General features: G+C 44.3%; 1 protein-coding gene across 4 annotated transcripts in view; it reads left to right on the top strand.

Moving 5' to 3' along the window:
* Positions 1–14,931, top strand: part of LOC139057936 (uncharacterized) — a 117,493-nt gene that overhangs the window by 36,886 nt on the left and 65,676 nt on the right. For 3 of the 4 annotated variants that reach the window (XM_070536739.1, XM_070536740.1, XM_070536742.1), the window contains 2 exons: positions 5,847–6,185; positions 10,581–10,803. In XM_070536739.1, coding sequence (XP_070392840.1) covers positions 5,847–6,185; positions 10,581–10,803 — 562 coding nt within the window. Of the gene's footprint in view, positions 1–2,989; positions 3,137–5,846; positions 6,186–10,580; positions 10,804–14,931 lie in introns of those variants that run through there. The other variant, XM_070536741.1, reaches the window with a different exon arrangement.

The following is a 14,931-nucleotide window of genomic DNA, read 5'->3' as shown; positions in this document are numbered from 1 at the left end:
AGTACTGCTACTGACGAAGTTATTCTATGCAGCATATAACACCATCCGTGTTCTAGACCATAACCCCTCGGGTGTAAGCTCCTGACGTTATGCAGCAGTAAATCTTTCCAGAAAACATGCTCTTTCTTCTCTAGTTGTAGCTTCAGCTCAGATGACTTATGAAGGTCGGATAATAAGTTTATTCCATTTAATGCAGATGGCTTTGTTCACTTCTGTGGGGCTTGCAGATGTTCAGCAATGGACCAAGCAAGAAAATGCAGTGTAGCGGTTTGTCCACTCGGATCCCACTATAGGTCAAACGATGATGCAAACTGCCACATGGGTGACGCTGAGAAACACAGTAAAGAGTGCATTACTATAATTCTTACAAAAAAATGAGATCAACTAAGAAAAATATGTTTCATAATCGACATACACTAGTTCATGCTAAATTAACTTCAGTATACCACGGAAAATTAAAGTTGTGACTAGAAATTCTACCAAATGGCTGCATTACAAATTGTGGGCCGTAAGAAAGCTCACCTCTCTACAGTTACACATTATGGGCAACGGATGACTTCATACTGAAATGATTTTGCGCCAAAAAACAACACACCCAAGAAACACGGTGACACCATGGGCGCTACTTCAACTGTTTAATGAGGGTGCAAGCACTCGACATATATAGCCCTCCAATACACCGCGCATGCGTACAAGGCAACATGGAGTAGAAAGTCTTATCAGAGTAGGCACGATAGCAACTTCAGCTCAGCCTCGTAAAAAAAAAAAACGATGTATCACTAACACAGTTCGGACACGCTTTCTTGACGTAGAAGGCTTCCGATGTTTCACGCGATGTCTGATGCCTGTCTCTGCCCAAAATCCTCGCATCGCGGAAACGTGGAAAACAATCGGTGCAAGCAGTGCAGTGTTCCACAAGTCGCTCACCTTCATTATGTTTTATACCTTTCGCATGTTCCCTAAGCCGGTCGTTCACACAACGGCCTGTCTGTCCAAGGTAGGATTTTCCGCAGGACAGAGGAATTTCTTATACGACTTTTGTGGCGCACTTTACGAAATGCTGGCCATGTTTGTTCGGACAGCCAGGCATTTGGCTTTCGCAAGTTACGCGATGGCTTAGCCTCGCAGACCATACAGAAAAAGCTCGTTAATTCGAACCGCAAGGGGAAGCCGCTTCAGTTCGAATTAACGAAAGTTCGAACTAACGAAAGTGAAGGAGGGCAACAGTACACTGCGATTTGGAAGCAGTAGGGCATGTCAGGAATTTCGCGTGTCAGAAAGTGATGGCGTGTGCCGCGGGCACACGCCATCTTCAAGTCGAAGCTCTGGGTCCGACTGTGCCACACCACCGATGTCCACCGAAACGAACGTTAGCCGAAGCTTAACAGCATCACAATGAATCGCGACGGCCGATACCTGCTAAGCTGAAAACAGAGGTGCACAACCAATGAAGACTGCCGAGACAAAGACGCTGAACATGTGAAGGTGGCGAAGGCCCGGATTCGTTGGTTCTTGATTGCAAGTGCAGCTGTGACGTACGTGATTCGCTGTGTTTTGGAGCTTGCCGTGCCATCTCCGCACAACATTAGCAGCTGTACAAGATTTGCAAACCCTCCGAGATTCGCAATGGGCAAGAAGTCTCGGATGTTACGTAGAACGGAGAGGCGGCAGCCGCCGCTGCCTTCTGGCTGACCCCGCGTCGGTTAGATTTTTTTCCGATTTTGCTTTCTCTCGCCGTTCTCTCCATTTCGGAGGCAATACAGCCTTGTGTGTAGGCAGTAGGCGCGTTTCTCTAGACGTGTGCCAAGCGAGCGTAGTTCGAATTATCTGTGAGGGAACCTTCTCGCGTTCGAATTAACGGACTTTTTTATACATAGACTTCTGTGGAGCTTGGCCGGACCAAATCGTACAGTTCGAATTATCCATAAATTCGAATTATTGAAGTTCGAATTAACGAGCTTTCACTGTAGATGACAATGCTCTACCAAAACAAGTATTTGGTATACCTGTCGAAGAAGAGTAAAAGCTGAACGCTTTCTTTTTTCGCAACTACAAAGCTGTTCATGTTTGTGGTTCTGAAAACATTGCGTCCATTTCGCCATTTTTTTCAATGTGGCGAGATGTCACAGTAATATTGACACGTGCACTCATTTCTCTTTTAGGGGTGAGCGCTTTTAACGTCTAAAAATGTTATCGCTCAGCGCAGGACGCACGCGTCTACCTGTATCGGAAGTTTCTAGAATGTTATCGATGCTTCTATCCGCTGTCCGTTGTCACCGTACAAGTTTAACGACGTTAGGCGGGGTGGAGTGGTAAAATATTGGGTGAGAAGCCTTAGGGCGAAAGTTGGAATCCCCGGCTGAGGTTTACGAATATTTTACTTCCCATTTTTACTTTTTTTGCACTAACAAGATTACCTAGTCCTAAATAGCTTTCTGTTCATTTTTGAATTAAATATTCATCAAGAACATTCGACTACAAACAAAAGATAACTGAACGTCCCAAAGCACGACAGAGTGATATTTAATGTTGTGTTATTTAACTGGGATTTACTTTTATAAAATCGTGCTACCGTAGTCGGGGGAAGAAGGGCATGGATCAAAAATTAATCTTTATAAAATTCTCGTCCACCTTCCGAAATTATTGTTTATACTATGACGTGTATTGATAAATCATACTGCTTGCTCTGCTGTTTCACATACAAGCTTTGAGGCATATTTGGCACTTCTCGCAAACCACAATCAGTTTGTTCACCCATAATTATCCCGTCACATTGCAGCCGGCACATTCAGAATATTCATGATGAAATATCAAGTTTTCAGTTTTTTTTATTCCAATAGCGATTACATGGATACTGCAGATGAATTTTTGCCGCCGTCATCGCTGTGGGCGTCGGTTTCGCCGTGAGGTACCGTATGAGTGAAAGCGTGTGAGGTTGAGCCTCTGCACGTGGTTCAATCTCACTTCCGCGGGTGAGGGACGCGGCTCAATACTTGCCCGGATGCGTGCCCGGATGTGTGGTCGCGCGAGGCAGGTGGGGCGTTCTTTTACGGCGGCTGCTAGGGTGCTTCGATGCCCTCGTCGCCCGCCGCTCCGTACAGAGTGGAGACAACTGTGGCGTCTACTGCAAGGATGGGTGGGAGAGAACTATCAATAATCACAAAAGCAACAGTGTGCAATGTGTTTTTAGTGGCCAAAATTTGGTATGTTTTGCAAGCATTGTGCGCATCAAGAGTCAGCATACAAAGAATACACCGGCAGTTTGCGATCTTCATTTTTGGTTCCGTATGGGAGCGCTCTAGTCGCACTAATTTGTTCAGAACAGTGAAAAGTGGAGGCCTAGGGTTGGTTCATCTCTTTTTAAGACAAGTTGTGTCGAGATTTTTGTTCCTACGTGATCAGAAAGATACATTCTTGTGCACAGTCCTTTAAAGGCGTTTGAGGAATGCATTGCCTTAATTCGTTGTGTCCTCCGATTACAGCACAGGACCTAGGCTCAGAGACTTCCTGCGAGAAGTCGTATTGGCCTTTCACTTCCTACATACGCGCTTTTCATTTAATTACCTTGCATCTGTTAAACGGAAAGGACTGTACAAAGATTTACTTGATGTATCATTGCCTGTGACTACCTATCGTTCTATGTACCGCATTGAATCCAGAGGAAGAAACGTGCTCAAGCGAGTGAAGCGGATGCCGATACGGTCATCCGCAAAAACCTTTTTCTTCCATTTACACAGTAGAACGCTACCAGTGAAGCCATGGCTAAGAGAAAGGGGAATCTTTGTGCCGTGGTCTGTCAACTGCTAAAGATGCAGGCAACCAGAGACGATTGAGCATATCTTTCTTGATTGTTCAGATGCAATGTTCTTGTGGGACATCCTACAAAGAACGTTGAAAAAAGAACTACCGATAACACCGTACGGCATCCGCTTCTTGCCAACTGAGAACGCAGATATGCCATGTGACATGTTTATGGCAATATGTTTACATAGCCTGTGGAAAACAAGAATGGATGAGCGTCATGAGAGGCTTGTTATTCATTCTTCGAGAGAGCATTTCATTGAAAGCGTGCTATATCTGCGTGAAGAACAGAACAGAACCACCCGAATGGATACATATATTGGATGAACTAGAGCTAATCATGTGTTTTTAACTATTCGCAAGGGCCCAAGACGGTCATTGCTTTTACCATTATGAAGTGTATCTGTTTAAGCCGTATGTGTACGTCGAAGACCCCCCCCCCCCCCCAAAAAAAAAAAAAACTGCGGCGTCTACTACGGCGTTGGTCACGCGAATGGCGGACGCCGTAGGGACGGACAGTCGGTCCTCGTGTGTCTTGAAAGCAATCTGCGACGTGGCCAAAGTGCGCGCCCGCGCGGCCCTCATCTTCAAAGCGATCTGCGACGTTTGCAGAGTGCGCGTAGTGCCGGCCGCTACGTATGCGTTTTGCTTTCGACGTTTGTTCACACTGAAGCGAGGGATGCCTGAAGATCAACTCGATTGCTCCTGCCCTGATCCCTCACTGCAGACTTTTTACAGCAACTTCCCGCGGCTCATCGAGGGAGTAGCGTTTAAGGTTACCTGTGCGCGCGTGACGCCGTGCTCGTTAATTTAGCTAAACGCGTTCGCGGGCTAGTTGGCTTCAGTCCATGATAGAATGTGTAAGCGCGACTGAACAAGGACGCAGAAAGAAGCTGACACACAAAGACAGCGCTGTCTCTCTGTGTGTGTTTCTTTTTGCGTCCTGATTGACTCACGCGTACACATTCTATCGTTGTTAGTTCAGTTAGTAAGCGAATGCTCACAAGTTTATACGGCCGGCAAAACTAGTATCATTACTTCCTACAGCTATCTACTAATTTGCTACCGCAATCGGTGGTTCGCCTTCCGGGCGGAACTGCGAATATTTTAGCCCTTACTCTTTAGAGCTCCGTGTGCGCGCAGGCTAAACAGTACACTACCCCGTACTTCACAACTTCTTATATCCTCAGTGTCACTCAGGTTGTATCCCTACAAGTTGTTGAGCGTGTACAAAACTGCAGATCTCGATATAAATGGCAAACTCTTGTCCTTGTTCAAAGAAAACTTGCATACCTGCTTGCCAAATCCGACATGCTATCCAATGGATCTAACCTTTTTTGTCGCACTACATGTCCCGAACAGTGCCCGTCATAAACATTATTTAGGTACCTAGGTACCTAGGTACCTTAATATTCTCAATGCAAAGAAGTTTGCCGGAACAAATCCGAGGGGGCATCCTGTTTACCCACCTTTACATGTTTGAAAATGTTTAGTATTTAGTTCTCCGACTTGATAAAGCTGATCAGCGTTGTAGCCATTTCTTTATTTATTTATTGAAATGCTTGTATTATTGGCCTACTGATTCTATAGAATGTACCAGAAGAAGTGTCTTGTTACATCAGTGCTTTATATTGTATTTAGGTCGCTTGTGTTTTGACGTATGAAAGTAAGTCGGTTTCAGGGACTTTTAAACCATTGTCTTAAAAATTTGTTATTGTTGGTGTTCTCCATTTTTTCTATGTTCAGTGCATTCGTCCTAGTGGCGAGTGAATTAATGGCTCAGGGTATTTCTCACGCTGCAGAAAGGATAAGTTTTTTTTCGGCGTCCGCTCGTTGTGATGACAAAAGTGTACCACGAAGAGAAATAAACTCGTATTTCATTATGTGCTTGCAAGTAGGCCGTAGAGTACATCAACACATGTTTTGGCAACGTTAGTAGTTTGACAACGACATGTTGTAACGCGCATTGTCCACTTCAATGCTATCGCGCGATTTCATATGCGTAATCGTGCCTGCAGTGACATCGAATTACGCAACTATTTCAGTCCCCACACAAACTTCAGGGATGACGCCCCCTGGAGTGGTGCCTTTGGGCAGCACATTTGTGCCTCAAACAGCTGCTGCGGCAACACCGAAGCCAGCGGTTGCGACACCACGGACACCAGCGGTTGGGGCACCACCGACACCAGTGGTTGCGACAACTCCGAAGCCAGTGCTTGCGACCACACCGAAGCCAACAGCTGCGGCACCACCGACACCAGCAGTTGTGATACCACCCACCCCCGCTAGGAAACCACCGACACCAATGAGGGTGCCATCGACAACTACTGCAGTCCCAACATCACCCACTGCCGGCCAAACAACGACAGCAGGCCCGACGACTCGTAAGTTTATTTGCGCCAATTATCCTAGGCAGACGTCTTTCTTAAGCATTGCAACGCATTTCAAAGAGCGCTACAGTGGGGAACGTTCACAAAATTGAATTTTTCGCAGAGACGCTAAATATTAAGGACGAAGGGTACAAAACTACTTGTACTGACACACATACGTCGCACCCGCACCCTTCAAGTCCCGCAAGCGTTGGTGCTCCAAGGATAAGCGCTGTGTGAATTGGTGCTGCGCACATTTAGCGCTGCATAGTGGCATTGCCTAACAATGCATGTGTTTTACGTCATCGTTGTGTAAAGCGCTAGGAGGAATATCGCGCGGCTATCTCGCCTAATTCAGAGGGTTCGGCACCTATTACCGACAGTTAATGCTTTCCCCGACTTTTGTTCTTTACCTTGCTATTTTTTTACATTTCCGTTAGGAACAACAAACACGTTATTATGTTTTCCATGACTGCATTGCACATTGCTTCAAATGGTTCTGACCAACATAAAGCTGGGCCCTAGTTACCCCTTCTCATTTATTGCATAGCAAGGATGAACACTCCCGCAGGTTTGGTCCTATCACGTCGCACACAAATGCTAATCAGCCAGCTGTGTGCCCCTAAAATGTTCGTAGGCTAAGTGGCGTCATGATAAAAAGGATATTGCACATCCACCACGATGGTCATGGGTGGTGCTCACTAACGCCCCCTTGGTTAGGCATTGTGCACATATGTGAATACTATAGGTGTGGGATCATTTGATATTTTCGAAAAATAAATTGAGTATTGTCCGATTAAGTTCAGTCATAGAATACAGCCATTATTCGATTACGTTTTGGAATCGAAGATTCGCTATATTAAGATGCGAAAACTGTTAATATGCTTTTACATAAAACACAAAATTGGAGGCGAAATTGGGTATATTTTATGGTATGTACTGGGGGTATGACGTACTATAGGACGCTGCGTTGCTCGATCTGCTACACTTATTGGCTAAGTACGATCTCTCGCAATAAAATGTATATACATGTGCATTCCGCACTCGGTATTATTTGGCACTATCTGTAGATGGAATAGCAGCGTTCCGTGCTCAAATATAAACAGGAGAACCTTTCATTTGTGCCTACTTTGTAAAGCAGTGGTACCATCTGCCGTAATTTAAACTATAGAAAAGAGCTTTCGTTTTTTCTCACTCAGCCGTTACCGCAAGCACTTGGCACTTTGTTGCTGTATACAAAAACCAAAAAGGTTGCCCTAATAAACACGAAATATATGGCCGCATGTTATTCTCAATACCTTCACTTTGACAATAACAATCTTCTTAGTTGGTCCTAATTATCACTTTGCGCTATTAATAAAAGATCCAGTGCAATGTGTGGTGCATTGGCAGAAACTTTCCATTTTCTAAATACCAGGTAGGTAAAATTTTCTGAGATACATTATTTGCAATGTATTCGCGAAATATTATATAATGGATACTACAGTGAATGTGCGATATAAGTAACCTTAATTTATCGAAATTCATGATGTAAGGAACAATCTTTATTTCCCACTATTAGGTGCAATATGACCGAGTATTTTTTTCGGGATTTAGCGGAGTAAATTTGTGACAGGGTTTCAATTTAATGAAGTTATCGGCAATTTCAAGCATGTACTGGGGAGCCTGTAGGGCTAGTAAATCCAGCAAAAGAGCTGAAAATGTCGGCCGACGCAAAAATTATTTTCACTGCCCTCCCGCACTAATAGTGTGAGTGGAAAAAACGCCATCAAACCACGCTCGTCAGGACGTGGTCGGCAGGAAGCACCGCTGCGCCATTCGTCGTGGTGGTTAACAACTTGCGGAGACCGTGGGGGGCGCTGCAGCTCGCAGCGCATAGCTTGAATTCGGCTTCGATAATATCCATGTACTCGGATGAAATATTGCGTGTTCATGTTAGGCAGTGCTTCCACAGTAGCAGGCGTCTACAAGCTTTTATCGTTGAGTGGCTGTTACTAATTCTATCAGTAACACTCGCCACACATAGCGGCGCACAGGTTAAAGTATTTGGAATCAGGATGCCATACTTAGGGCTGCGGAGTCGCTGATGTTCGCAAGCAGTCAATCTGCGGGTTGGAGCAGGCATGTGGGCAAAAGCAAATCCATAACTTAGTGAGGGACACCAAATTAAATTATGCACAGAAAGCTTGATTTTTCATTCCTCCGCCTCAAACTGTTAAGCAGTGGCTATAAATGGCTTTTCAGGGTTCTCACACATCATGATCTCCACGTGCTGGAGAAATCCAACCACCGTCTGAATAACGTATGACAACTGGCAGCGCTTGAGTTGCCTTTGTCGAAATTCTAATTGGCCACAAACTGTTGTCTCACCGAGAAAATAAAGAATTTTGCGACATTTAAGAGCGTGGCGACCTCTAGTAGTGACTGACGTCTGCTTGCTAAGCGACTAGGGAAATGAACTTCGTCTCTAGGGTCAGACTGAAAGCTGGTAGCCTGGAATAAATGTGCTAGATAGGTGACACACGGGTTGGCGTTGACAATGTTCTGCGCCTAGAGAGGTGTAACCTGAGTATTATACTCTGTTGCGATTCCAACCCATCTCCTCAAACTACTTGCGTACCCGGTATACGAATGTTACGCAAGCTTGTACTTGCGCAACAGGTATTGAGTTTGTATATAGGGTGCATCAGCGAACACTTTCAAAATCTTTTAAAGGTTGCCTGTGGCAGATAGCTCAATTTTAGTTTACGAGCCGGTCTACTCGAAGCGGCGGACACTACTCGGACAAAAACTGAAACGCAAATTCGACTAATTAACATAATCCACTAATTAACTTTGTAACTAAACTTACGAACCATATGGCAGTTTACCAATTCTAGCAGTGGACTTCGCAAGGCGGATCCACATGACGCGAATTCTGAGGACCACACCAGCTTCGAGATACAAGTTCCGAAGTTTGCGAAAAAATGCTTTGGCGCGCCAGTTACTTGTGTGCTTCAGTGCGTGAAATGGCGCTTTGTTAACAAATTAACTGGAACGCCAATGCATTTCTCCGCAAAGTTCGGGAATTTACATCTCGAAACTGGTGTCAACTTGAAATTTCATTCCAAGTGGATCGGCCTTGCGAACTCCACGGCTAGAATTTGTAAACGGCAATAAGGGCCATGGTGTAATTACTTAAAAACTTCATTAGTGCATTTTATTAATTAGTCGATTTTGGATCTAAATTTTTGTTCAAGTATTGTCCGCTGCTTCGAGTAGACCAGCTCATGAACTAAAATTGTGGTGTCCGCCACAGGCAAATTGTGAAGATTTTTGAAAGTTTTCGCTCAAACACGCTGTATAACTGGCAGCGTTCACATCTGCACAGAAATAAGGGTCCAACAAACAACCTTTGCCTGCGCATGCATAGCTCAGTGTTTATGCCTTCTTTTTGCGCTTGCTACTGCACGGCTCTGCATTTTCGTCTTCTATTGACGTTCGCTTTTGAAAAGGGGCTTCTGAAAAAGCATTGAAAAGCAGGTGTGTCGTATGTCCACATTCCTGACAATTTAATTTTTCATGGACACAACTTCGATCCCTAAACTTTTCTGTGTCCGACGTATACGGGATCACCCTAAACCATCCCGGACCCCAGCTATGCTCTCCTGGACGAGCCTGCTCGCCCTTAAGCGCCTATTACTGAATATGCCTCCAGGACCCTGTAGGCAGGGTTTTAGGTGAGAGCTTTACATGCGCCTCGTGTATCAAGCGTTCCCAGATAATGAGCACCCCGGCATAGAGTCGTGTTCTCGCGTGCGCGAGCTAGGTGTCTTCAGACTGTCTCTTTCTTTTCCAGAAATTGTGCGGTAAATATTCCGATGTCGCTGCATAACATTATCTGCAATTTGTTCATTATAACACGCTCTTGATCTCCTTGTAAGATAAAACTGCTCCCAGGCAAAAGAAGAATTCCCGAGTTTTACGTGCTAAAACCACGATTTCATCATGAGCCACGCCGCAGAGGGAGACTACGGACTAATTTTGACAACCAGGGTACCATTACCGTGTCCCCACTGAACAGGACACAGGCGTTTTTGCATTTCGGCCCCGTCGAAATGCGCCCGCCGCTACCGAGATATGATCCCGCGACATCTTGCTTAGCAGCGCAGCACCATATCCGCTAAGCTACCGCGGCGCGTTGCCGGGCAAAAGTGAAGGCGTTTTTGGCACATTTAGATACCGGAATCTGGAAGGAGAAAAAGGCAGTGGTGCTACTATGCTTAAAGCTTAGGAATTAAAAAAGCCTTAAAATTTAAGACTAGAAATGAGTTTCAGCGCGTGGTACGCGTACATTAGAGTATAGGGTGTAAAATGTGCCGTTAGATTTTGTACTGCACGCATGCACGCAATTACGTATTTTCTTTGCAGAGAAACCGCTGCCAGATGGATCGCTGCTGTGCACAATACGAGCTGGTTTCAAGAGGTCGACGTACACGTTTCCTCTGGACGGACTCTGCACCTTAATAACGTTCGACTCGGTGTACAAGAGCGGTTACACATTGGCACCACCCTACAAGGAAGACTTCCAGTACTTCCTAGATACGTCTAAGCAGGCCAAGAAATCTGAATTTGGAATCGGCATTGAGCAGGCGTAAGTGCCTTTACATCGATGGCAATTACTATAGAAGAGTTGCTGCCTGTTATCTTCGAACAGATGATAAACTCGTGAGTTTCCAGTTAAACAAATAGGAAAGGAGAAATAATTTTACACGGGAAACCTTGTAGCAATGTTTTTTTAGATTGCAGTGTTTAAAAGAAACTCAAACGTACGGACTGTCTGAATCAGATATTTATTAAGCCCTCACTCTTTTTCTAAAGTGTTTTTAAATGTTGCGAAATGTAAAAAAAAAAATTCAAGTGTGATGTTCATAACAATGTAATGAAGCATTAAAAAAAATGTGTCACTGTTTTGTAAACTGCATGTAAAATGCATGTAATACGGACGAAATTGATCTGTTACATAAAAGTGTGAAATATAACCCAAATATTTCAGAAATGGGTACCTTTCCTAAACATTGAAATAATTGCGCTTAGGCCACAAATTCGCATATCGAATATGTCAGTTTTAGATGCTGTAAAAGGTGCCCATATGAGAACTACGATACTTTTCTTTTTGAGAACTTACGCATGTGCGAACATATTGCTATAACTTTTTTTGTTACTTAGCTAACCTTCGTGAGGTTTTTTAAAAAAAAGAAAGCTCCAGGCCCCAAATTAAAATTTTGCTTCTTTTCGAGTAAACAGCAGGTTTCTGTCCTTTTGAAGTGCAATGAAGTCTATTAAAATCGGACGAGCGATTCTCTCAAAAATACACACCTGCACTGTTCATGTACTTGGATAGGAAAATCAGAGTTGGCCCCCAGCTCAAATTTCCCCGTAAAGCAAATTTCGTCAGGAAATTCGGCTGTGCTTATCCAAAATCGGCTAACCTTGTTTAATATACGAACAGATGTCAGGAGGCCAGGTTATGCTGGTCGGTTACAGGAATAATTTTACACGGGTAAGAGATTCACCGGGCAAGCTAGTTCATCGTTCAAACAATGTTCGTGCAGTGACATCGCTTTCATTTCTTAAATTCTCCACAACACAGCAGGTGCACCTTTAACGTGCAGCTGCTGTGACGAGATACGCATTAGTTTCATAAATATGGGTTTAACACAGCAGTTTCAAATTACAATTGGTAACAGCCGACAGGAGACATCGGCGCACCAAAGCAGCTAAATATATTGAAAAGAAGTATTGTACAAGCTCTCCACAACATAAACAGGGCGTATGCGCAACCAACGAGCGCTGGATAGCAGACTACGCACGCCATAATGAAAGCAACATTGACAACGTCGAGTTGTACAATGCGGGCCTCAAATATACCAGTTTGGCAAAATAGTGAAAACGGAAATTTGCTGTTGAAAATGAAGAAAAATTGTGAGAGGACACATAGCACAATCGGCCTCGGCGTCCAGAGCGAAAGCACATAGACTATGCCGCAGAGAGCATCTCCGCCCCAGTCCAGTTTAAGCCCCTAATGAAATAAAAGTAGCGCGGTCTTTCGCCCTCACTTCTGTCAACTTTGGCTCCCCCTACGCGGTGCTGTACTAGGAGACGCCCTCCGAAGAAGCTCCGGGCGCGTCTCTCTTCAACGCTAAGTAAGCGGCGAGAACACAAAGCGCGAAGCTATATCAGCACTGGGCATTCTTTGTCGGCACCGCAGATCGCTTCAAGGTACAGTCCATGCGGTGGTGTCGCTGACCGAGCACGTTTGGTCCCGGTTCACAACGGTTCGATGCGGATGGATAAGGCGCTAACGGGTGATATTGGCTTGTATTGTTGAAGCGGCATCAGTGCACCTGTTTGCCTACGTACCATCACACCTTGCTAACGTACGGCGATACACTCAAAATGGGCTCTTCGTATACATTCAGGCCAAAAAAAGACAGCGCCGTGAAATGCATCACCGAGTCAACAAAAAATCCCGCCACCGTCTGGTAGACGTTGAAGTAACGTGCGTGTTTGGTTTACAAGAATTTATATGAATGCGATAAAAGTGAGGTACATCAATGGAAATGCGAGTTCCTACGTTTATTTTTCTATATGATAAACCCACTCACAAACATTTCGCTTGTACATATTGCAATCAACTATCACACACGTCACTGCTGAACATCTGCTTCACTGGCGCCTTCATCAAATTCTTCACTTGATTGGTTGGACAAACTGTCTTATTCCGTAACACTTTCGTCGTCATACATAGACTGACATTCTCGGCTGTTCTTAATTAGCACAAACACTGTCCTATTATCAGTGAAGTAGTTAGGTATGGAACCTATTCTGGCCACGACGAATTCCCACCCTTCTCCAACGAAGTCAGAGAAAACCAAGTCCAACGCAGTTCCCTATAGGGTTGTCGGTTCGTTAACGACTGATTCTAGTTTCAGGCCGAACGAGTCATCCATTCTTGCCTGAAAGGTACTTTCTTTGTGATTGAAATCACCCACGAGTAACGTAGGCAAACTTTCATTCGTGGAAACACACTTGGATACGATGGCGATGGTATCTTGAATGGCCACATAGGGTTTACGGCTCTTTACATAGGCATGCATGCACGCCGCCTAGCGGAGCGATCGACGCCTAGCGCCATCTATCGGAGAAATTGCGCTTACGTGATTAGTTTAATCTACCCATCTTTTGCGATATATATCTCGTCAAGACAAATTGTTTAGTAACGGTCCGATTTGTATACGTCGAACCCTTGGCGAGTACCAAACCCCTCAGGATACGTCCGAACTCGGAATTCGCTTCGTTTGTTGAGTCAATGTGGGCCTAGAATTCTCCTTTCAATGATATCTGTGTTCGTTGCAATTAGTAATTCCATGTATGCAATGTTTATCGAGTATTTCATTGTGGCTTTATTTATTTACCACAACCCATACGGTTTTATTTAGAGACCGAATTTGGTACACAACTGTCCCCGGATGGGTACCCATTTTTGTCGGAGTATATAGAGCGGAACGAATGTGTACCTACCTATATATATATATATATATATATATATATATATATATATATATATATATATATATATATATATATATATATATATATATATATATACCAGTCCCGTATTGGGACAATTGTACTACTGCCCTGTTATAGGATCTATGATTGTAGGGTGCGTACGGGCACAACTAATTTTAGTCGCCATCTCAGCTATGACGTCACACCGAGAGCCGCCATCTTAGATTTTGGAAACCAGAACTATGGCGCGATTTCGTCCCATGACGTCAATATCCCTTCACGCACCTCTATCATCAATATTGGACCATTACGTCATCATCATTGGTACCTGAATTTGGTCGTCATCTTCAGTTTTAGATTTCGAAACTATGCCACCGTCTTCTATTATGACGTCATACTCGCGTGGTTCACTTACGACTTCCTTATTGGAACCAGAATTTCGCGGCCATCTTGGATTATGACGTCACAGTCACTTGATGCCACCGATTGGGTTGTCATTAATACACTATGGGGCCGCCATCTTCGATTTATCAGTGACATCACCAATCAATCACAAAATCGATATACTAATGATGTCACCAATCAATCACCAATCGGGTTGCTATATCACTTTACTATGAAGGGCGCCACCTTGAGTTCGTCGGACTGAAAATTTCACGCCGAAGCTAAGTAGTAGCAGGACCGAAGAAATCGACGAACGTGGTGAATGAGAACTAACGCTCTTAAAAGCACGTAGCGTTCGTAGACCACTTGGTTGAATTCAGGCACAAAAGTTGCAGTAAAACACTTCGTGGGGCTAGTTGGTGCATAGCTTTCAAAAAATGAAGCGCCAACGGTAGCGGCACACAAAGAAGGAACAAAAGGCAGGACAAGGTGCTACTTGCAACTGTTTATTGAAGTCAAAGGTAGATGATTATATAACCACGGGGGGGGGGGGCGAAAAAAGAGCGACACTCATTATGTGAATGCGCACGTGCGAGAACACTGAAGATATATTTGAAGGGAATCGCGATTAATGAAAATCTGAACCTTATCTAAGAACATGCTTGCATTGTTACAAATGTTTAGAGATGGGGTGCTCACACATGCGTCCCCTCTTTTTTTAATCTGGTTGGCCTCCAAAAATTCACGCGCCACAGAAGCTTTACTTGTACACATGATTGTTGTGTCATGAAGCCTTTCTTCGCATACTTGTTTCTTCTCATTC

This window comes from Dermacentor albipictus, chromosome 3, assembly GCF_038994185.2.
Source record: "Dermacentor albipictus isolate Rhodes 1998 colony chromosome 3, USDA_Dalb.pri_finalv2, whole genome shotgun sequence".
NCBI classification, from domain to species: domain Eukaryota; kingdom Metazoa; phylum Arthropoda; class Arachnida; order Ixodida; family Ixodidae; genus Dermacentor; species Dermacentor albipictus.
The sequence above is the reverse complement of the archived record's forward strand: the minus strand, read 5'-3'. Positions and strand labels throughout refer to the sequence as shown.